A 24228-nucleotide genomic window follows, 5' to 3' on the forward strand; every position below is an offset into this window, starting at 1 on the left:
TTCCCAAAGTCCCAAGATGATGTCCTCAAATGTCTTGTTTTGTCCACAACTCAAAGATCTTCAGTTTGCTGTCCCAGAGGAGAGAAGAAACTAGAACCTATTCACATTTAACCATCTGACATCACACAAGTTTACCTGTTTTTCATAAGAAATGACTCAAAAAAAAGGAATCTATTATTAAAATAGCTGCCCATTAATGTAATAGTTGACGACTTATCGATTCATCTTTGCAGCTGTAGATTAATAACATTTTGGCCTGAGGCAATCCCATGTCTTATGCAGTCTGTCTGTTACTAGTTAGTATCTCTAACCAAGACTTAGTATCTCTAGTTTCAGAGTAAACTTCTGAGTCTTAAATGTTTCCAAAATCAAGCCATAAAAATCAGTTTGTTGGGTTTTTTATAAAAGAAAAGTACTGAACTGTTCCCTTGTGAAGATGATATACATTGTCAATTCAAAAACACAATGGATCTACATGGAAAAAAATGTAGCTTTATTCAGTTAAATAAATCTTTATAAGTCTTTCTTAAATACTGACCCAACCTGCAATATACAGAGAGAGAGATTTTTATAGAAACAGATTAAAATAGACATTTTACACAGTTTAATGAAGGGACAAAGTTTGAATGCAAATTATAGAAATGAATACTGTTAGACGTGAAAGACATCACGATGACAGAGTAAAGCGTGATCAGGCAATTTTACAACTCTCTGTGCTTTATGTGCTATGTCTTACCTCCTTTCCTAACCCTTATCTCCTTCTCTATTTCCTCCAGATGTGCCCGAGGCGCCCGCTCCTCCGGAAATCGTGAGCATGCGCCACGAGTCGGCCGTCTTGACTTGGGCTGATCCAAAGGACAACGGTGGCTCCACAATCACTGGTAACAGACTGGGATGGACATCAGCTTGTTGTTAAAGGACCACGCCGACTTATTGGGACTTTGTCTTATTCACCGTATCCCCCAGAGTTAGATAAGAACTTGCAGAACTCCAGGCGAACTCTCTGCTCCTCACCACGGGGCTTCTCAGGTGCTGCAAGCAAGTCACTCCGCCCAAGTAGCAGAAGTAGCAGTGCTTTTCCTTCTGAGAATATAGTTCCCAGTATGTATACGGTTAGAAGATGGCTGTGACCTAGTTATTTGTTCACGCTGTAACTCTACAAATCACAACGTCTAAATAGGAAAATGTTGGCGTTATTTTGTCACTTATTGGGAGCAGTAGGCTAGATGGAGCCGGTTACCTCCAGGATCTGTGCTAAGCTAGGCTAGCGGTGGGTGCGTCAGAGATGAGAAGGGTATGTATGGACTTATCTAACTCTGGGGGATACTGGGAATAAGACAAAGTCCCAATAAGTCGGCGTGTTCCTTTAAGTCTGAGCAAACGGCAATCATCATGACCAAGTGATTTTGTGTTCTCCGCAGGATATCATGTGGAGTTTAAGGAGAGGAACAGTCTGATGTGGAAGCGGGCCAGTAAGACTCCTCTGAGAGTGAAGGAATGCAGAGTCACTGGCCTGATAGAGGGACTAGAGTACGAGTTCAGGGTGATGGCCATGAACGCAGCTGGCCTGGGAAGGGCAAGTAAGGTCACCGAGGCTCTGGTTGCCCTCGATCCTATTGGTGAGTTCACTGCTTCTTTTTTTTTTTTTTTTTTTACCAAAGAATGATTCAACAAGTCTCCAGTTTTAATATTAAATATCAGGCTTTGGTGTCAGTTTTTTCTGATACAGGTGCTTAAACGCTACTTTTAAAACGGTGCATGTGCCTAAAAAGTGCCTGAAACAATACTTTAGAAAAAGAAAAAGATCCATAATAATCACTTATGATGCAGCACTTTCAAAACGGTGCCGGAGTATTCCGCTATTTTTAAAAGCATGTCTCGTGTTTTTTGTATGTTTTGATGCATCTACTTTGCGTCCTGTTAGATCCTCCCGGTAAGCCTGAAGTGATTAACATCACCAGGACCTCGGTCACTCTGATCTGGACCCCTCCCAAATATGACGGCGGCCACAAGCTGACTGGCTACATGGTGGAGAAGCTGGAGGTTGACGGCAAGGCCTGGATGAAGGCCAATCATGTCAACATCCAGGGCTGTGCCTTCACCGTCACTGACCTGACGGAGGGATCTCAGTATCAGTTCAGGATCAGGGCAAAGAATTCTGCCGGGGCAATCAGTGTTCCTTCAGAGCAGACTGAGCTTCTGACCTGCAAGGATGAGTACGGTAAGCTGAGCAGTGAACTTATTTGGGTGGTTCAGCGGTTATATGTGCTAATTTGTATACATTTCCAGAACAGAAATGTGACACTATTACACTTTACTTGAAGATATCTACATAAGAGTGACATTACACTGTCATGAACGTGTCATAAACATTATAAACAAGTCAGAAACTTAATCTACAGACAAAAGTCTGAAAGAAGACATTCATGGAAGCAAAATAGTCCAAAACCTAACAATGCAAAATTATGTTTTTGTGTCTTGTGGGTGAAACATCCTTTAAATTTTTTTATTTAAGTTTTATAAACATCAGGTCTTCAAAGTCATATCGTCTTGAATTTAAATTTATGAGGTCTGTAGACAATTATAAGGCAACTTTCTTCTGTCTTCTCTGCAGAACCCCCGACTATCACTATTCACCCAGACATGAAGGACGGTTTATCAGTCAAGGCCGGTGACACCATCGTGATCTCAGCCTCCAAGATTGTTGGCAAACCTCCACCCACTGCTGTCTGGTCAAAGGGAGGTCGAGAGTTAAAGAGCTCTGACGTCGTTACCATCACCAGCACTCCCATCTCCTCCACTCTGGCTATCAAGTACGCAAGCCGGAAGAACACAGGAGAGTACGTCATCACCGCCAGCAACCCCTTTGGCATTAAAGAAGAACGTGTAAAGGTGAAGGTCCTCGATGTGCCTGGACCTCCAGGCCCCATCGAAGCCAGTGTCATTACAGCTGAGAAGTGTACTCTGACCTGGCTTCCACCAGAGGAGGATGGTGGGTTCTCTATCAAGTCTTACGTCCTTGAGAAGAGAGAGACCGGCCGCCTGCAGTGGACCAAGCTAGCTGAAAACGTCATGGACTGCAGATATGTAGCCGCCAAACTGATCAAGGGCAACGAGTACATCTTCAGAGTGTGTGCTGTGAACCAGTGTGGCACTGGAGACTCAAGCCAGTCTGGTCCAGTAAAAATGGTTGACAGTTACCGTAAGTTTAAGTTTTTTATATATGATTATAGTTGTATGATTAAAAAACATAATTGTATTGTATTTAAAAAAAAACATAATTAAATTGAAATAATTGAAATAGAAATTTCCAGATAATCATAGGATTATAAAAATCCTTTAACGCTATAAGCGCCGTAGCCCACACTATTAATACTGTAATTTAAAAAATGGAATTAATCCATCCTGGTTATTGGTATGTGTCCCTCCTGCCCTGACTTTTTCTAAATATCTATTCTGTACATTCCTATATTGGCATAATGATAGAATAACATTGAGAAACATTGGTGTTGTTTTTCACAAAAAACACCCCCCTTCAGCCACCAGGAGCAGCGCCAATTAAAGTTGGTTCTCTCCGAATTGAAGCAATTGCACGATGGCCATACAGCGCAGTGAAAATATTTCTTCTAAAACAGCACATTATATTTCACACTGCTAATGGTACACCCATTTTGTGTGCATTAAAGCTGTTTAATGAGCTATCTGGCTCTGATAGTGTCCTTGCTGCTATAGAGATTAACGCAGTGCTGTAGAGATGGAAAGGGCTGATGTGTTATTGGCCCATCAGCGATAACAAAAGGATACACGCATTTGGTCGTCAGACTTGGTGGTTATAGTTCTCTTAAAATGCCTGGTGTTGCTAGTGTTAAGGAGGATTTAATACTTCAAGGCAAATCTGACCAAAATGTTCCTGCACACTTTGTTTCCCCAGGCCCACCAGGTCCACCCTCAACTCCAGAGGTTGACAACATCAGTAGGAACGCTGTCACCATTTCATGGAAGAGACCAGTACAGGACGGAGGAAGTGACATTAGAGGATATTGTGTAGAGAGGAAAGAAAGGAGAGGAATGAGATGGGTGAGGGCCTGTAAGAGGACGGTCCCTGACCTGCGCTTTAAAGTGCAGGGCTTAAATGAGGGAACAGAGTATGAGTTTAGAGTCACTGCTGAGAACAAGGCAGGATTTGGGCAGCCAAGTGAGCCATCACAACCTGTGATTACCAAGGACATTGTCTGTAAGTAAAACTGAACTTATCATTTAATTATAAATTACATCTTAAAACACTAAAGTTGCATATGCAGAATTCAGAAAATACACATCAAGCACCAGCATTAACTTTTTTGAACCCCTGTTTTTCTTGTTCATTAGATCCACCTGGTCCTCCATCCAACGCCAAAATTACAGAAACCACAAAAACCACAGCCACCTTCGTCTGGGGCCGACCCCACTATGATGGTGGTCTTGAAGTAGATGGATATATTGTTGAGTACAAAAAGGAAGGGCTTGATGACTGGGAGGTGGAGACACAGTATCCAGTGAAAGCTACTGAATACGTTATTGGTAAACTTCAAAAAGGAGGCAAATACCACTTCAGAGTCAGCGCTGTTAATTCCGAAGGAGTTGGCGAGCCTGCAGAGGTTGAGAAAGTGACTGAACTCGTGGACCAGGAGACACTGCCAGACTTTGAACTGGATGCTGAACTCAGGAGAACCCTGGTGGTCAGGTGCCGTGCTTCAATCCGTATGTTTGTGCCTATTAGGGGACGTCCTGTTCCAGAAGTAACCTGGAGTAAAGATGATACCAACTTGAAAACACGTGCACACATTGACACCACAGAGTCCTACACTTTACTGGTTATTCCTGACTGCACCAGATATGATGCTGGAAAGTACAACCTGTGTCTTGAGAATGTTGCTGGAAAAAAGACCGGATTTGTTAATGTCAAGGTTTTGGACACACCAGGACCACCAGTCAATGTCCAGCCTAGGGAGATCACCAAGAACAGCATCACCCTCCAGTGGGAAATCCCCATAATCGATGGTGGTTCTAAGATTCACAGATATGTTATTGAAAAGAGGGCGGCTACCAAGAAGGCCTACACAGTGCTTACCACTAAATGGCAGAAGTGTTCCTACAAGTTTACAGACCTTGAAGAGGGAGCTTACTACTACTTCCGTATCTCTGCTGAGAATGACCTGGGTGTAGGTGAGCCCGCTGAATCTCCTGAGCCAATCAGGGTGTCCCAGGCCCCCACTGCGCCAGAGAACTTGTATGTTACAGATGTGACAGCTGATAGTGCCAGCCTGGCATGGGCAAAGCCCCTGCATGATGGCGGCAGCTTGATCACCGGATATGTCATTGAGGCCCAGAAGAAGGACACTGAGCAGTGGGTCCATATGGGCACCATCAAGGCTCTGGACTACACTGTCACCGATCTGATTGAGGGTGCAGAATATACCTTCCGCATAATGGCTGTCAATGCATCAGGCAGGAGCGACCCTCGTGAGAGTAGGCCAGCTATTATCAAAGAGCATACTTCCGCTCCTTCCTTTGACCTGCGTGGAGTGTACCAGAAGACGGTCATTGCCAAGGCAGGAGACCGTGTCAAGGTGGAGATTCCAGTGCTCGGCAAACCCAGGCCTGACGTTTCCTGGAAGAAGGGAGACATAAGGATCAAGGAGACACAACGAATCAACATTGAAACCACACCAACATCTACTATCCTCAACATTGGTGAGATCAAGAGGACTGATGAAGGCCAGTATTCCATGACTGGTAAGAACATGCTGGGTACAGTGACTGAGACGATCACAGTCCTGGTCCACGACATTCCAGGTCCTCCCACTGGTCCCATCAAGTTGGAAGAGGTCTCATGTGATTATGTTCTTATGTCCTGGGAAGCACCAGAGAGTGATGGAGGTGTACCTATCAACAACTATATTGTTGAGATGCGGGAGACCACTGGTACTTCCTGGATGGAGTTGGCAGCTACAGTGATCCGCACCACATTCAAGGCAGCCCGACTCAACACTGGAACCCAATATCAGTTCCGTGTCAAGGCCCAGAACAGATATGGCATTGGACCATGCATTATCTCTGAACCAGTGTTGGCTGCCTATCCATTTGATGTGCCAGGCCAGCCAGGCATTCCTGTGGTCACATCTTTCAACAAGGATGCAATGACTCTGAGTTGGAACGAGCCTTCCTCTGATGGAGGCAGTGTCATCCTTGGCTATCATGTGGACAGAAAAGAGAAAAACAGCATTCTGTGGCAGAGGGTCAGCAAAGCTCTTGTTGTCGGAAATATCTTCAAATCAACAGGCCTTGTTGATGGAATCGCATATGAACACCGTGTTATTGCTGAAAACATGGCTGGTCTCAGCAAACCCAGCAAACCCTCTGATACTATGTATGCTTTGGACCCTGTTGACCCACCAGGTAGGCCGGTGGCACTGAATGTAACCAGACATGAGGTCACAGTTTCATGGACCAAACCAGAGGGAGATGGTGGATTTTCCATCACTGGATACACAATAGAGAGGAGAGAGATGCCCAATGGACGCTGGCTCAAAGCCAACTTCAACAACATCCTAGAAACCATCTACACGGTCAGTGGTCTGATCGAAGATGCAACTTATGAATTCCGAGTGTTTGCTAGAAACTCAGCTGGTGCTGTTAGTGCTCCATCCCCGACGTCAGAGGCAATCACATGCAGAGATGACATTGAAGAGCCCAAGCTTGATGTTGACGCATCCTATAGCAGCAATGTTGTTGTCATGGCAGGAGAGGTGTTCAAGCTGGAGGCCAGTGTGACTGGCAGGCCACTACCATCTTTGGTATGGACCAAGGAAGGAAAGGAACTTGTTGATACAGCCAAAATAGAGATAAAGACAACTGATTTCCACACAACTCTAATAAACAAAGATTCCCTGAGGAGGGACGGAGGTGTTTTTATTCTGACCGCCAGCAATCCTGGTGGATTTGCCAAGTTTACCTATAATGTCAAGGTGCTTGACAGACCTGGACCACCAGACTCCCTCACTGTTACTGACGTCACTGCTGAGAAATGTGTTCTTAACTGGCTGCATCCAACACATGATGGTGGTGCCAAGATTGAGTACTTTATCCTTCAGAGGCGAGAGACCAGTAGGCTGGCATGGACAAATGTGGCTACAGACCTTCAGGCAAACAGGCTAAAGGTTACCAAGCTTCTAAAGGGCAATGAATACATCTTTAGAGTAATGGCTGTAAACAAGTATGGCGTGGGTGAGCCCCGGGAGTCTGAAGCGATCATCTGTGCCAACCCCTATGTCCCCAGTGACCCACCAACACAGCCTGAAGTCACCAGCATTACCAAAGACTCCATGGTCGTCTGCTGGGAGCGCCCTGAACATGATGGAGGCAGCAGAATAAACACGTACGTAATTGAGAGAAGGGATAAGACTGGCCTGCGCTGGGTAAAATGTAACAAGAGGACTGTAACTGACCTGCGTTTCAAGGCCTCTGGCCTCACACCAGATCATGAGTATGAATTCAGAGTTTTTGCTGAAAATAATGCTGGTCTAAGCCAGCCTAGTCCTTCCAGTCCATTCTACAAAGCTGTAGACACCATCTTCCAGCCTGGACCTCCAGGGAACCCCAGAGTGCTGGACACAACCAAGTCTTCCATTACCCTTGCCTGGAACAAGCCTGTCTACGATGGTGGTTCTGAAATCACTGGTTACATTGTGGAGACCTGCCTGCCTGAGGAGGATGAGTGGACAATACACACTCCCAAGAAGGGATGGACAGCCACTTCCTTCACTATTACCAACTTGAAGGAAAACCAAGATTACAAAATCAACATCTGTGCCACTAATTGTGAGGGAGTGGGAGAGCCAGCTGCTGTTCCTGGAACCCCCAAGGCTGAAGACAGATTGCTTCCTCCAGAAATTGAACTTGGAGCAGAGCTGCGTAAGGTGGTCATCCTCAGAGCCTGTAGCACACTCAGACTCTTTGTTCCAATTAAGGGCAGACCAGTACCTGAAGTTAAATGGTCAAGAGAACATGGAGAATCCCTAGACCGAGCTCTCATTGAAATCACCCCATCATTCACCACTCTTCAGGTAGACAATGTTGACAGGTTTGATGCAGGTAAATACATGGTGACTGTAGAGAATGCCTCAGGAAGCAAAACAGCCTTTGTTAATGTCAGAGTGCTAGATAGTCCTGGAGCCCCTCAGAATCTGATTATCAAGGAGGTCTCTAGAGATTCAGTTTCACTCGTTTGGGATGCACCTCTCATTGATGGTGGCTCCAGAGTCCGCAACTACATTGTGGAGAAGCGCGAGTCACACAGAAAGGCCTACACCACTGTCTGTGCCAGCTGCCATAAGTCTAGTTGGAAAATTGGAGACCTGGAGGAAGGAAAATTGTACTCATTTAGAATCCTGGCTGAAAATGAATATGGAATTGGCCTCCCAGCAGAGACTGTTGAACCAATTAAAGTGTCAGAGAAGCCTCTACCACCGGGCAAAGTGACCCTTCGTGAAGTTACCAGCTCCAGCGTCACACTAACTTGGGAAAAGCCTGACCATGATGGTGGGAGCAGAATCACAGGCTATAATGTTGAGATGCAGGGTAAAGGCAGTGAGAAGTGGATCCAGGTCATGGTTGTAAAGACCAATGAGGCTGTTGTAACTGGCCTTACACAGGGAGAGGAGTACATGTTCCGTATCTCAGCCACCAATGAAAAGGGAGTTAGTGACCCACGTCTTCTTAGTGTGCCCGTGGTGGCTAAAGACCTAGTCATCTCCCCGACCTTCAAACTGCTCTTTAGCACGTACAGTGTGCTAGCGGGAGATGATCTGAAGATTGATGTACCATATTCCGCCTGTCCCAAGGCTACAGCAGCTTGGCTCAAAGATGGCATTGCTCTCAAAGAGACCACAAGAGTTAATGCTGATGCCACAGACAAAAACCTTCTCCTGGTTATTAAAGACGCTTGCAGAGATGATGTGGGCACATACACTATCAAACTGATCAACACCGTTGGAGAGGCATCTACAGACATCAGTGTTGTTGTTCTAGATAAGCCTGGTCCTCCAACCGGCCCAATTAAGATGGATGAGGTCACTGCTGACAGCTTGGTCCTGTCCTGGAATCCACCAGAATATGACGGTGGTTGTGCCATCAACAATTACGTTGTTGAGAAGAGAGACACATCTACCACTAACTGGCAGATTGTGTCAGCTACTGTGGCCAGAACCACTATCAAGGCAGCCCGTCTGAAGACTGGAACTGAGTATCAGTTCAGGATTGCTGCAGAGAATAGATATGGCAAGTCTTCAGTCCTGCTCTCTGAAACCATTGTTGCTCAGTATCCATTTGAGGTGCCCCACCCACCACGTTCTGTTGTGGTCCAGTCAGCCACCAAGGAGAGCATGGTGGTTGTATGGGAGAAACCCAGCAGTGACGGTGGAAGCAAAATTATGGGCTACCACTTGGAGCTCAAAGAGAGAAACAGTATACTGTGGGTGAAACAGAACAAACAAATAATCCCAGAGACCAGATTTAAGGTTGTTGGCCTTGAGGAGGGTATTGAGTATGAGTTCAGAGTCTATGCTGAGAACATTGTTGGCCTCAGCAAAGCCAGCAAACTGACTGAAATGCAAGTGGCCAGAGATCCTTGTGACAGACCAGGCAAACCAGAGGCTGTCATAGTGACAAGAAACCAAGTGACACTCAGATGGACCAAACCTGAGTATGATGCCGGCATTAAGATCACAGGCTATGTGGTTGAGAAGAAAGAGGGAGCTGGCCGCTGGATGAAGGCCAGTTTCGCCAACGTCATTGAGACTGTATTTGTTGTCACAGGACTCACTGAAGAACAAATTTATGAGTTTCGTGTTATCGCCAGGAATGCAGCAGGTGTCTTAAGCCAGCCCTCTGATTCTACTGGAGCCATCACTGCCAAGGATGAGGTGGATCCACCCAAGATTGACTTAGAAGCTAAGTACTCCCAGGCTGTGGTGGTAAATGCTGGAGAGACATTCAAGCTCGAGGCTGGTGTCTATGGTAAGCCTGTGCCCACAGTACACTGGATAAAGGAGGGCAAAGAGATTTCTGAAGCAGCACGCCTGGAGCTTAAGAACACAGACTTTACAGCTTGTATAGTTGTTAAAGAAGCTATCCGTGTTGATGGAGGTCAGTACACTTTGCTGGTAAAGAATGTTGGAGGAGAGAAATCTGTTAACATTAATGTCAAGGTCCTGGACAGACCAGGTCCACCCGATGGCCCTATCTCTATCTATGGGATCAGCAGTGAGAAATGCTCCATTGCCTGGAAATCTCCCTTGCAAGATGGAGGTAGTGATGTTTCCCATTACATTGTTGAGAGGAGGGAAACCAGCCGACTGGTTTGGACTGTAGTTGAACAAAAAGTTCAGACCCTGAACCTGAAGATCACAAAACTACTTCCTGGTAATGAGTATATCTTCAGAGTGATTCCAGTCAACAAATACGGAGTTGGTGAGCCTCTAGAATCCGAGCCAATGATTGCCAGAAATCAATTTGTCACTGCGAACTCTCCAACTGAGGTAGAAGTCTCCACAATCACCAAAGATTCCATGGTAGTGACCTGGGAGAGACCAACTAATGATGGTGGCAGTCCCATCCAGGGATACGTTGTTGAAAAACGTGACAAAGATGGTGTGAGATGGACCAGGTGCAACAAGCGCACAGTGAGTGAGCTGCGTTTCAGAGTAACAGGGCTCCTAGAAAACCACAGCTATGAATTCAGAGTTGCTGCTGAAAATGCTGCTGGTGTTGGCACACCTAGTGCACCAACAGTGTACTACAAAGCATTGGATCCTATCTTCAAAGCAGGCCCACCAAACAATCCCAAGGTGGTGGACACATCTAGGTCCACTGTTTCCCTGACATGGGGCAAACCCATCTATGATGGTGGCTGTGAGATTCAGGCTTACATTGTTGAGGCCTGCGATGTAGCATCGGATGAGTGGTTTATATGCACTCCTCCAACTGGAATCACAGAAACTAAGTTTACAGTGACAAAGCTTCTGGAGAAGCATGAATACCAATTCAGAGTGTGTGCCATCAACAAAGTTGGTGTTGGTGAGCATGCTGATATTACAGGAAAGATTCTTCTGGAGGAGAAACTTGAGGCTCCTGATCTTGACCTTGATGCTGATATGAGAAAGATGATCAACATTAGAGCAGCAAGCACTCTCAGGCTGTTTGTTCCTGTGAGAGGTCGTCCAGCTCCTGAGGTGAAATGGGGCAAGGCTGAGGGTGAGATTAAGGAGACTGCCCAGATTGACAATACAGGCAGCTATGCTTCACTTGTCATTGAAAATGTTGACAGATTTGACACAGGCAAGTACACCCTGACTGCAGAAAATGCCAGCGGAGTAAAGTCAGTCTTCATCAGTGTCAGAGTCCTGGACTCACCTAGTCCACCAGCTAACTTCTTCGTGAAAGAGATTACCAAGAACTCTGTCACTCTCACATGGGAGCCTCCACTTCTTGATGGCGGCTCAAGGATAAAGCATTACATTGTTGAGAAGCGTGAGAGCACTAGAAAGGTTTATTCTCCCGTCACCACCTGCAACAAGATGTCATGGAAAGTTGAGCCTCTCCCAGAGGGTGGAATCTACTTCTTCAGAGTCTTGGCTGAGAATGAATATGGGGTGGGTCTCCCTGCTAAAACTATAGAACCAATAAAGATATCTGAGAAACCTCAGCCACCTGGTAAAGTTAGTGTTGTTGACGTCACTTCTAGCACTGTAACTCTCACCTGGGAGAAGCCTGAACATGACGGCGGCAGTAGGATCAGTTACTACGAAGTCGAGCTGGCACCTAAGGACAGTGAAGCTTGGTCTCTGTGTGCCAGTGGGAAGGCACTGGAGACTGTAGTGACAAACCTACTCAAGGGAGAGGAGTACCAGTTCAGAGTTGTTGCTGTAAATGACAAGGGCAAAAGTGACCCCAGGCAATTGGCTCAAACTGTTGTAACTAAGGACCTTGTGATTGAGCCTGCAGTTAGACCCAAAGTGAGCACATACAGTGTCCAGGTAGGGTATGACCTAAAGATAGAGGTCCCAATTGCTGGTCATCCAAAGCCAACCATCACTTGGACCAAGGACGGAGCCGCCCTTAAGCAGACCACCAGAGTCAATGTCACTGACTCAGCACGTCTTACCACTCTCACCATAAAGGATGCTACCAAAGAGGATGGAGGCATGTACAGCATCAATATTGCCAATACCCTGGGTTCCAAAGACGCCACTATTGAGGTGATTACCCTAGACAAACCAGGCCCACCAACAGGCCCTGTCAAAATAGAGGATGTCAGTGCTGAGAGTATGACTCTTAACTGGGAACCTCCTACATATACTGGTGGCTGCCCAATCTCCAACTATGTGGTTGAGAAGAGAGACACAACCACAACCAACTGGGTGGTTGTATCTGCCACTGTGGCCAGAACAACGCTAAAAGTGGCTAATCTGAAGACAGGCAGTGAATACCAGTTCAGAATCTATGCTGAGAACAGATATGGAAAGAGTTATGCAATTGATTCAGAGCCTGTTGTGGCACAGTATCCGTTCCAGGAGCCTGGCCCACCAGGAACACCATTTGTGTCTCTGTACTCTAAAGACTATATGGTGGTTGAGTGGCACAAGCCCCCATCTGATGGAGGCAGTGCCATCTTGGGCTACCATCTGGAGAGAAAGGAGAAGAACAGTATCCTCTGGACCAAGATCAACAAAATGCTCATCCAAGACTGCAGGTTCAAATCTACTCCTCTTGAGGAAGGCATTGAGTATGAGTACAGAGTCTATGCTGAAAATATAGTTGGCATTGGAAAATGCAGCAAAGTTTCTGAAGGGTATGTAGCCCGTGACCCATGTTATCCCCCTGGCCGTCCTGAGGCTTTAATTGTAACTAGGCACTCAGTGAAGCTGAAGTGGACTCCTCCAGAGTATGACGGTGGAAGCTTAATTACTGGCTATGTAGTGGAGAAACGTGACCTTCCTGAAGGAAAGTGGATGAAAGCCAGTTTTGCAAATGTCATTGAACATGAATTCACAGTTACTGGCCTAATGGAAGACGGTAAATATGATTTCAGAGTAATTGCAAGGAATGGAGCTGGTGCTGTCAGCAAGCCCTCTGAAAGCACAGGATCCATCACAGCCAAGGATGCAATTGAACCACCTAAGTGTGACACAGATCCTATGTACAACCAGACCATTGTTATCAATGCTGGAGAGACTTTCAGTCTGGAGGCCAGTGTGGAAGGAAAGCCCATCCCCACAGCTCAGTGGTTCAAGGGAAATGTTGAAGTTGAAAACTCAGCAAGAGCTGAGCTGAAAAACACTGATTTCAAGGCTTGGCTCCTTGTGAAGGATGCCATCAGAGTGGACGGTGGACAGTACACACTGGTTCTGACTAATGTGGCTGGAAGTAAGACTGTTCCATTCAGTGTGAAAGTCCTGGACAGACCAGGCCCCTCAGAGGGACCTCTTACTGTCAGCAATGTCACTGAGGAGAAGTGCTCACTGTCATGGCTGCCCCCCAGGCATGATGGAGGAGCTAGTATTTCTCACTATGTCATTCAGAAGAGAGAAACCAGCCGCCTGGCATGGACAGTTGTGTCAAGTGACTGTGGAGCTACCATGTTCAAAGTTACCAAGCTGTTGAAGGGCAATGAGTACATCTTCAGAGTCATGGCTGTCAACAAATATGGCGTGGGCGAGCCTCTTGAATCAGCTCCAGTTATCATGAGAAATCCTTATGTTCCCCCTGGCTCACCTCAGGAACTTGAGATCACTAATATTACCAGGGACTCCATGACTGTCTGCTGGAACCGCCCGGAAACCAATGGAGGCAGTGAGATTGTTGGTTACATTGTTGAGAAGAGAGACAGAGCTGGAGTGAGGTGGACCAAGTGCAACAAACGTAGAGTGACAGACTTGCGTTTCAGAGTAACAGGTCTGACTGAGGACCATGAATATGAATTCAGGCTATCTGCTGAGAATGCAGCTGGCGTGGGTCAGCCAAGCCCACCTACACCGTACCTCAAAGCCTGTGATCCCTCCTTTGAACCGGGCTGTCCCACCAATGCCCATGTTGTCGACACGACTAAAGACACTGTCACTCTGGCCTGGCACCGGCCTATCTACGATGGTGGTTGTGAGATTCAAGGATACGCTGTGGAAATTACTAAGGCTGATGAGGAGGAGTGGAGCATGTGCACCCCACCTTCCGGAGTTAATGCTACCAAGTTTACCATCACCAAATTGATAGAGCACCAGGAATACAAGGTACGCATATGTGCCATCAATAAGCTGGGTGTTGGCGAGGCTACCGAGATCGAGGGAGTTGTGAAACCTATCGATAAGATTGAACCTCCAGAAATGATTCTGGATTCAGAGCTCAGAAAGGGTATAGTTGTCCGTGCAGGAGGTTCAATGAGAATCTCCATTCCATTCAAGGGCCGTCCTGCTCCTGAGGTCAACTGGGCCAAGGAGGATGGAGCACTGCCCAGTAAAGTTCAGATAGACACTGGTGAAGATTACACACAGCTCTCCATTGACATATGTGACAAATATGATGCTGGAAAATACATTCTCAACTTGGAAAATAGCGCTGGCACCAAATCAGCCTTTGTCTCTGTTAAAGTTCTGGACACTCCAGGGGCCCCACTGAATCTAACCGTAAAAGACATTAAGAGGGAAAGTGTCACTCTGACGTGGGAGCCTCCTCTTATTGATGGTGGTGCAAGAATCAAAAATTATCTTGTTGAAAAGCGTGAGTCTACCAGGATAGTTTACTCTAATGTGGACAACAAGTGCACAAAGACAAGCTACCGTATCACTGGCCTCACTGAGGGAATCATCTACTATTTCAGAGTCTTGGCAGAGAACGAGTTTGGCGTGGGACAGGGAGTTGAGACAGAAGACCCAGTTAAGACCTCTGAACCTCCTCTGTCAGTGGGTAAGGTCACTTTGACTGAAGTGACCAAAACCTCTGCCTCCTTCTCCTGGGAGAAGCCAGACCATGATGGAGGCAGCAGAATCATGGGCTATTACATTGATATGCAGCCTGTGGGTTCAGAAGAATGGGTGGTAGCTGCCACAACCAAAACTTGTGAGGGCACTGTCACAGGCCTAAGTGCAGGCCATGAGTACCTGTTTAGAGTGTCAGCTTTCAATGAGAAGGGCAGGAGTGACCCAAGGCCTCTGGCTGCACCAGTCACTGCTAAAGATGTAACTATTAAGCCCAGATTCAAGATGACATTCAACACATACAGTTTACAGTCAGGTGAGGATCTGAAGATGGAGATTCCAGTGATTGGGCGTCCTGTTCCTACAGTTGAATGGAAGAAGGATGGGCATGCTCTTAAGGAGACAACCAGACTGAATGTATTAAGCACAGCATCATCTACTAAGCTGTGCATCAAGGATGCAAATAAGGAAGACTCTGGTAAATACACCATAACAGCCACCAGCAGCATAGGAACAGCTACAGAGGAGATTACTGTCATTATTCTTGAAAAGCCTGGCCCGCCCACAGGCCCTGTGAAGATTGAGGAAGTTAGCTCTAATCATGTCACACTCTCCTGGGAGCCACCAGAGTATACCGGAGGTTGTCAGATCAACAACTACATTGTGGAGAAGAGAGACACCACCACAACAGCATGGCAGATCGTGTCTGCTACTATTGCCAGGACAACCATCAAAGTCAGCAACTTGAAGACTGGAACTGAGTATCAATTCAGAGTGTCTGCTGAGAACAGATATGGAAAGAGTCCTGCCATTGTCTCTCCCACTGCTATTGCTCAGTATCCATTCAGTGTGCCTGCTGCCCCAGAAACACCATTTATTTCTGCTGCAACCAAGGATAATATGGTTGTTGAGTGGAAACCTCCAACCAACAATGGTGGCAGCCCTGTCCTAGGCTATCACCTTGAGAGAAAGGAGAAAAACAGCCTCCTGTGGACTAAACTCAACAAACTTCTAATCCCAGACACACGTTTCAAGACTACTGAGCTGGAAGAAGGTATTGAGTATGAATTCAAAGTTTATGCTGAGAACATCGCTGGACTCAGCCCAGCAAGCAAGGTCTCTGAAAGCACTGTAGCCAGGGACCCCTGTGATCCACCAGGCACTCCAGAGGCCATTCAAATTACCAGAAATCATGTCACACTTCAGTGGACCAGGCCTCAGTATGATGGAGGCAGTGCAATTACTGGCTATCTGATCGAAAGGAGGAAGCACCCAGATACTCGCTGGATGAAGGCCACTTTCACCAACATCATTGATACCCAGTTCACACTCACTGGCCTGACTGAGGACTGTGTTTACGAGTTCAGAGTCGTTGCCAGGAACGCTGCAGGCATTTCCAGCCATCCTTCTCAGAGCACAGGAGAAATTACTGCTAAAGATGAAATTGAGGCTCCAGAGGCCACCATGGATTCTAAATTCAAAGATCTGACTGTTGTTAGTGCTGGTGAGACATTTGTCATTGATGCTGACTTCACTGGCAAGCCTCTGCCTGAAGTAACTTGGATAAAGGATGGAAAGGAGATTGATAAAACCACACCAAGAATGGAGGTCAAGACCACACTCACACGTACTATCCTGACAGTCAAGGAATGTGTCAGAGTGGACGGTGGCCACTTTGTCCTCAAACTTGTCAATGTGGGAGGAGTCAAGATGATTCCAGTTAATGTTAAAGTTCTGGATAGACCTGGTCCTCCAGATGGCCCACTTGAAGTTAAAGGGGTCACAGCTGAAAAATGTTATCTGCACTGGAACCATCCCTCACATGATGGTGGAGCCAGCATCTCTCACTACATCATTGAGAAGAGAGAGACCAGTCGTTTGTCATGGACCGTTGTTGAGCCCAAGATCCAGGCCATCAGCTACAAAATCACAAAACTGCTGCCTGGTAATGAATATATCTTCAGAGTCACTGCTGTGAATAAATATGGCGTTGGTGAGCCTTTGGAATCTGAGCCTGTTATTGCTCGTAACCCCTTCACCACTCCCAGTGCCCCCTCCACCCCAGAGACAAGCGCTATCACTAGGGACTCCATAGTGCTTACATGGGAGAGACCAGAGCATAATGGAGGAGCTGAGATTGAAGGATATGTCCTTGAAAAACGTGATAAGGATGGCATCCGATGGACTAAATGCAACAAGAAGAGGCTGAATGACCTGAGATTCAGATGCACTGGCCTCACAGAGGGCCACTCTTATGAATTTAGGATCTCAGCTGAAAATGCTGCTGGTGTGGGAAAGCCTAGCGCACCAACTGAATACATCAAGGCCTGTGATGCCATTTACCCACCAGGACCTCCAAATAACCCCAAAGTCACTGGCCATTCAAGCACCACAGTCTCTCTGTCCTGGTCCAGGCCTATCTATGATGGTGGAGCACAAATCAGCGGATATGTTGTTGAAAGGAAGGAGGCAACGGATGATGAATGGATCACTTGCACACCACCAAGTGGTGTTCAGGCCACCCAATATACAGTAAAGTGTCTAAAGGAAAATGCAGAGTACAACTTCCGCATCTTTGCTCTTAACTGTGAGGGGGTAGGAGAGCATGTGGACTTACCTGGTTCTGTGATTGCTGCAGAGAAGCTGGAGGCTCCTGAAATTGAACTAGATGCTGACCTGAGGAAGATGGTCAATGTCCGTGCCTCTGCCACCTTGCGTTTGTTTGTGACAATCAGAGGAAAGCCTGAGCCTGAGGTCAGATGGTCAAAGGCTGATGGCACTTTGAATGAGCGTGCCCAAATTGAAGTCACAAGCTCTTACACAATGCTGGTGATTGAGAATGTCGATAGATTCGACACTGGCAAATATGTACTGACCCTTGAGAACCTCAGTGGCTCCAAATCAGCCTTCATCAATGTAAGAGTTCTGGACTCCCCTAGCACTCCTACCAACCTTGTAGTTAAGGATGTGAAGAGAACTTCTGTCTCTCTCTCCTGGGAGCCTCCTCTTATAGATGGTGGGGCTAAGATATCACACTATATTGTGGAGCAGAGAGAGCAGAAGAGAATGGCTTTCACCAGTGTTTGCACAAACTGTGTGAGGAACTCGTACATTATTTCTGACCTGCAGGAAGGAGGCCGATATTATTTCCGTGTGTTGGCTGTGAATGAGCTGGGAGTAGGTCTGCCTGCCTCCACAGATCAAGTCAAAGTGGCTGAGGCTCCTTTACCTCCTGGAAAGGTTATCCTGGTTGATGTGACTCGTCACACTGTCACTCTTTCCTGGGAGAAACCGGATCATGATGGAGGCAGCAAGATAACAAACTTTATTGTGGAGATGCAGCCCAAGGGAGATGACAAATGGACTGTTTGCAGTGAAGTCAAAGCATTGGAAGCTACTATTGGTGGACTCACAAGTGGAGAGGAATACTCCTTCAGGGTGTTTGCAGTGAATGATAAGGGCAAGAGTGATGCCAAGCCTCTGGCTACCCCTGTGGTGGTGAAAGACATCACAGTGGAACCCACCATCAACCTGTTGTACGACACATACAGTGTAAAAGCTGGAGATGACCTGAAGATTGATGTTCCCATCAAAGGCAGACCTCAGCCTGAAGTGTCCTGGAAGAAGGACGGCCAGGTGCTTAAGCAGACGACCAGGGTCAATGTTCTTACTTCCAAGACCTCATCCAAGATTACCATCAAGGAAGCAACCAAGGAGGATAAAGGAAATTATGAGATTACTCTGACAAACTCACTTGCCACCAAGACGGCTGTAGTCCACGTTGTTATCCTTGACAAACCTGGCCCACCCAGCAACATTAGGATGGATGAGGTGAGCGCTGACTTCATCACACTGTCATGGGATCCTCCAACCTATAGCGGTGGATGTCAAATTAACAACTATGTGGTGGAGAAAAGAGACACTACCACAACCACATGGCAGATTGTCTCAGCAACAGTAGCCAGGACATCAATCAAGGTGGCTCGTCTCACTCAGGGAACAGAGTATCAGTTCCGTATTGCAGCTGAGAACCGTTATGGCAAGAGTTCAGCCATTGACTCTACTCCTGTTATTGCTCAGTATCCCTTCGAGCCTCCTGGCCCACCTACCAACGTCCACATTTCCCTTGCCACCAAGTATGGCATGCTTGTGGTATGGGGCAGACCTGCCACAGATGGTGGTAGCCCTGTAACTGGTTACCACATTGAATGCAAAGACCAAAGCAGCATCCTGTGGACCAAGGTCAACAGAGGTCTGCTGGCTGAGAACCAGTTCAAGATGACAGGCATTGAAGAAGGACTGATGTATCAGTTCAGAGTCTATGCTGAGAATATTGCTGGAATTGGTCCATGCACTAAGGCCAGTGACCCTGTGGCAGCCAGGGATCCATGTGAATCTCCACGTAACCTTAGAGTCACCAACATTACCAGGACTTCAGTTTCCCTCTTCTGGGATAAGCCAGAATATGATGGCGGAGTAAAGATAACTGGCTACATTGTTGAGCGTAAAGAACTTCCTGATGGCCGCTGGCTGAAATGCAACTTCACCAACCTGCAAGACACTTACTTTGATGTCACAGGCCTCACAGAAGATGTCCAATATGACTTCCATGTCATTGCTAAGAATTCTGCAGAGCTATTGAGTGCTCCATCAGAAAGCACTGGTCCTGTCACAGTCAAGGATGATGTAGACCCTCCAACTATTATCATGGAAGATAAGCTCAGACAGCTGGTTGTTGTTAAGGCTGGAGAGATCATTCAAATTGATGCTGAAATCACAGGCCGTCCACTCCCTGTTGTCTCATGGTGGAAGGATGGAAAGGAGATTGAGGCGAAGGCCAGGTGTGAAATCACCTCCACCAACTTCGCAACCACATTAATTGTCAGAGACGTCATAAGGAGGGACTCTGGCCAGTATGTCCTGACCCTGCACAATGTGGCAGGAACTAGGTCTGTGGCTGTCAACTGTAAAGTTCTGGACCGACCTGGACCTTCCTCAGGACCAATGACAGTGTCTGGTCTCACAGCCGAGAAATGCACCATAACGTGGGGTCCGCCTCAGGAGAATGGTGGTGCTGAAATCATGCACTACATTGTCGAGAAACGCGAGACCAGTCGCCTCGCCTGGACTCTTGTCTATGGTGACATGAAGGCAACTACCTGTAAAGTAACCAAACTGCTCAAAGGAAATGAGTATATCTTAAGAGTTAGGGGAGTCAACAAATATGGGGAGGGTGAGGCCCTGGAAAGTGAACCAATAAAGGCCATGGATCCATTCACTGTGCCTGCATCTCCCACTAATGTTCAGGTCACCTCAGTTACAGGTGAGGCAATGACCATCTGTTGGGAAAGACCAACTTCTGATGGTGGCAGCAGTATCTCTGGCTATGTCATTGAAAAGCGAGAGAAGACTGGCCTTCGCTGGTGCCGTGTCAACAAGAAACCTGTTTATGATCTCAGAGTCAAAGCTTCAAACCTTCGTGAAGGCAGTGAGTATGAATACAGAGTTTTTGCAGAGAACGCTGCTGGCCTTAGTGCTCCCAGCATCTCTTGCCCTCTCACCAAGGCTGAAGACCCACAGTTCCTGCCTTCACCTCCTGCTAAGCCTAAAATCATCGACTCTACAAAGACCACAGTCACCCTGTCATGGAATAAGCCATTATTTGATGGTGGAGCACCTGTTACTGGTTACAGAGTCGAATACAGGAATACTTCAGATGATGAATGGATTGTTGGAGTCCAGAATACCAAGAACACAGAGTTTACAGTGGTTAAATTGACACCTGGTGCTGAATATGTGTTCGTTGTCAAGTCCATTAACAAGATTGGAGTCAGTGAGCCCAGTCCTGAGACAGACAAACAAATCGCCAAAGAAAGAGAGGAAGAGCCGGTCTTTGACATCAGCAATGAGATGAGGAAGACTTTTATTGTGAAGGATGGAAGCTCATTTACCATGACAGTGCCCTTCAGAGGCAAACCCATCCCCAGTGTTACATGGTCTAAGCCTGATGTTGACCTTAGAGTTCGTGCTGCCATTGAAACCACAGACACCTTCACCTCTATCACCGTGGAGAAAGCAACTCGTGATGACTCTGGCAAATACACCATCACCTTGTCTAGCGTAGTTGGAACAACCTCCGCGACACTCAATGTCAGAGTTTTGGATTCCCCTGGACCTCCTGCCCGTATAGAGGTCAAGGACGTAACGAGGACCTCGGCTACTGTAACCTGGGACACTCCTGAGAATGAGGGAGGAGGACCAGTCAAGAACTACCTTGTTGATATCCGTGAGGCCAGCAAGAAAGGCTGGACCAGGTTGACCGACACATGCCACAGAATGTCATACAAGGTAACAGACGTGCAGGAGGGAGAAGTCTACTACTTCAGAGTGACGGGCGAGAATGAGTACGGTGTTGGTGTTTCTGCTGAGACCACAATAGGAACCAAAATCACAGGTATGGAATTTTAAATCTTCAACATTATAGATTCTTATTGTTATGCTAAAGATGATACTTGAGGATTAAAATAAAACAAATGTTTATCCCCTTTATCAAGAAAAACCAAGCCCACCACCCAAGCTGGGTGTGACTGATGTGACCAAGGAGAGTGTCTCGCTGGCCTGGGCTAAACCAGAACATGACGGAGGCAGCAGAATTACTGGGTACCTGGTGGAAGCTCTGGAGAAAGGCCAGGAGAAGTGGGTTAAGTGTGGTGTAACCAAGTTCATACACTTGACAGTGTCTGGTCTGAGGGAGAATGCTGAGTACTTCTTCAGAGTCAGAGCAGAGAACCACGCTGGCTTCAGTGATATTAAGGAAATGATCACCCCAGTAGTGGTCAAAGACCAGCTTGGTAAGTTACAGATCAGATTGATCAGATTTAACGTGATTAGTGAAGACTAAATAAGAAATAAAAACAACAGAATAAGCCAACATCCATTTTTGCATAAAACCAGAAAGTTAAATTGTATTCAAACTAATTTCCTATTGCTATATCTCTGTTTACTTTTTGTGCTCCAGAATCTCCTGAGATCGACATGAAGAACTTCCCCCACAACACAGTGTATGTTAGAGCCGGCTCCACACTCAAGTGTGAGATTCCACTGATGGGCCGGCCTTTGCCTAAAGTCTCCCTGTCCAAGGATGACGTGCTGCTAAAGTCAACAATGAGGTTCAACTCTGAAGTCACCCCTGACAGCATCAAGATCATTTTGCGTGAGAGCATTGCTGGAGACACAGGACGCTACGATATCATCGCCTCCAACTCCAACGGAACCACCAAATCCTTTTTGAATATTATGGTTCTGGACCGCCCTAGTGCCCCAGTTGGACCTGTGGAGCTCTCTGATGTAACAGAGGACAGCGTGAGCCTGAATTGGCTCCCACCGACATATGATGGTGGCAGCCCTATCACCAACTACATAATCCAGAAGAGAGAGACAACCAATGCCAACTGGATTGATGTTTCTTCTGCTGTGGCCCGATGCACCATGAAGATCATGAAGCTGACCACTGGCCTTGAGTACCAGTTCAGAATCAGGGCTGAGAACAGATATGGAATCAGTGAGCACATTGACTCTCCGACTGTCGCTGTCAATCTTCCTTACAGTAAGTCGTCTTTGTTTTGCTTCTCTCTTTTATCTTCACATTATTATTTGTTTTTACTTTCTCAGGATGAACATGTTAACAACCATCAACTCTTACTTTTACCAGCTATTCCTGAAGCTCCGTCAACTCCGGAGATCACTAATGTAACTAGGGAGACCATCACTGTAGCCTGGAAGGAGCCAACGTCAGATGGTGGCAGCCACGTGTTTGGCTACCATCTCCAGATGAAAGACAGGAACAGCATCCTTTGGCAGAGAGTCAACAAAACGGTGATCCGTGCTACACACTTTAAGGTCACCAACATCAATGCTGGACTTATTTATGAGTTCAAGGTGGCAGCAGAGAACGCTGCTGGAATCAGTGCCTTCAGCAAGATTTCTGATGCAGTTCTGGCTATTGATGCCTGCGGTGAGTGCAATGTTCAAACCTTTCTATAAAAGTCAAAGAAAATTAGATTTTGCTGTGGAATTCTCTAGGTGTCTATTTAGTTTTCAGCTATATCTGATGATGTGATATCAGTTAATATCTCTTAGCAACAGTTTTCTAATAATAATTTCTCAATGTCTGTTCCTGCAGAGCCACCCATCGACTTGCGTATAAGTGATATCACCAAGAACACCATTAGCCTGGCCTGGCATAAGCCCAACTACGATGGCGGATCACCGATCACTGGTTACATCATTGAGAAGAGAGAGGGCGTTAGTGCTAAATGGTCCAAGGCTAACCTCACCAATGTCACAGACACCCGCTTTGCTGTGACTGGCCTAACCCAGGACGAGTCATATGAGTTTAGAGTCATGGCAAGGAATGCCGTTGGCTCAGTGAGCAATCCATCCATAACCGCTGGACCAGCCACGTGCGTGGATACATACGGTACGTCGATTTTGTTTATTTCAAACAGTGTTTTGCCATCAAATTGAGTGAATGATTGTTTGATTTTTATTTTGGGTATGCATTTGCAATGTTTTACACTGCTTTAGTAAATTTAGAACATTGGTTCAGATAATTAACATGTTACATTTTTGACACGTTATTTTGTGATACTGGATATCACATATTGGAAATAAACTTTTATTTTTCACAATGACCTTCTCTATTTTGTTGTCCAACACGTTCTTTTATGTATGATGCATATATCTATCAGAATTTGAAGTCACTTGCCTGTTATTTGGTTTGTCATCCAGGTGCACCAGAGATTGAAATACCTCAAGAGTACTTCAGCGAGGTCAAGTACAGGGCTGAATCTAATGTGGAGCTCAAGTTTAATATCACAGCCAAACCTGCTCCCACTATCGAGTGGTTTAAGGATGGCAGAGAGCTTGAGCCTAGCGCCCAGCTCTCTTTCAAACACACATTTGAGTCCACCAGCTTGTTCCTGAAGGACACCACTCGTCTGAACTCTGGATTGTACGAGGTCAAGGTGAAGAACTCCATGGGAACCGCATCTGCCACTGTCAGACTGCTCATTCAAGGTATTTAGATTATTATCAGATATCAGATATTATTTAAAAACTGTATTTATGCAATGCATTCTCATGAATGGGTTCGACAATATCGTACGAAAAGTTATGCACACCAATTCTTATGATGAAATTGCAAAATTAGGTGAGATGC

The 24228-nt window shown here is 46.3% G+C and overlaps 1 protein-coding gene across 1 annotated transcript in view; it reads left to right on the top strand.

The window, feature by feature from the left end:
* Nucleotides 1-24228, top strand: part of LOC114564194 (titin-like) — a 380077-nt gene that overhangs the window by 308932 nt on the left and 46917 nt on the right. Inside the window, 11 exon segments of the mRNA XM_028591428.1 lie at nucleotides 777-881; nucleotides 1422-1619; nucleotides 1925-2221; nucleotides 2615-3202; nucleotides 3932-4234; nucleotides 4369-21462; nucleotides 21563-21859; nucleotides 22027-22614; nucleotides 22720-23022; nucleotides 23191-23487; nucleotides 23799-24086. Of these exon segments, the coding sequence (XP_028447229.1) occupies nucleotides 777-881; nucleotides 1422-1619; nucleotides 1925-2221; nucleotides 2615-3202; nucleotides 3932-4234; nucleotides 4369-21462; nucleotides 21563-21859; nucleotides 22027-22614; nucleotides 22720-23022; nucleotides 23191-23487; nucleotides 23799-24086 (20358 nt within the window).

This window comes from Perca flavescens, chromosome 11 (genome assembly GCF_004354835.1).
Source record: "Perca flavescens isolate YP-PL-M2 chromosome 11, PFLA_1.0, whole genome shotgun sequence".
In the NCBI taxonomy this organism is placed as follows: domain Eukaryota; kingdom Metazoa; phylum Chordata; class Actinopteri; order Perciformes; family Percidae; genus Perca; species Perca flavescens.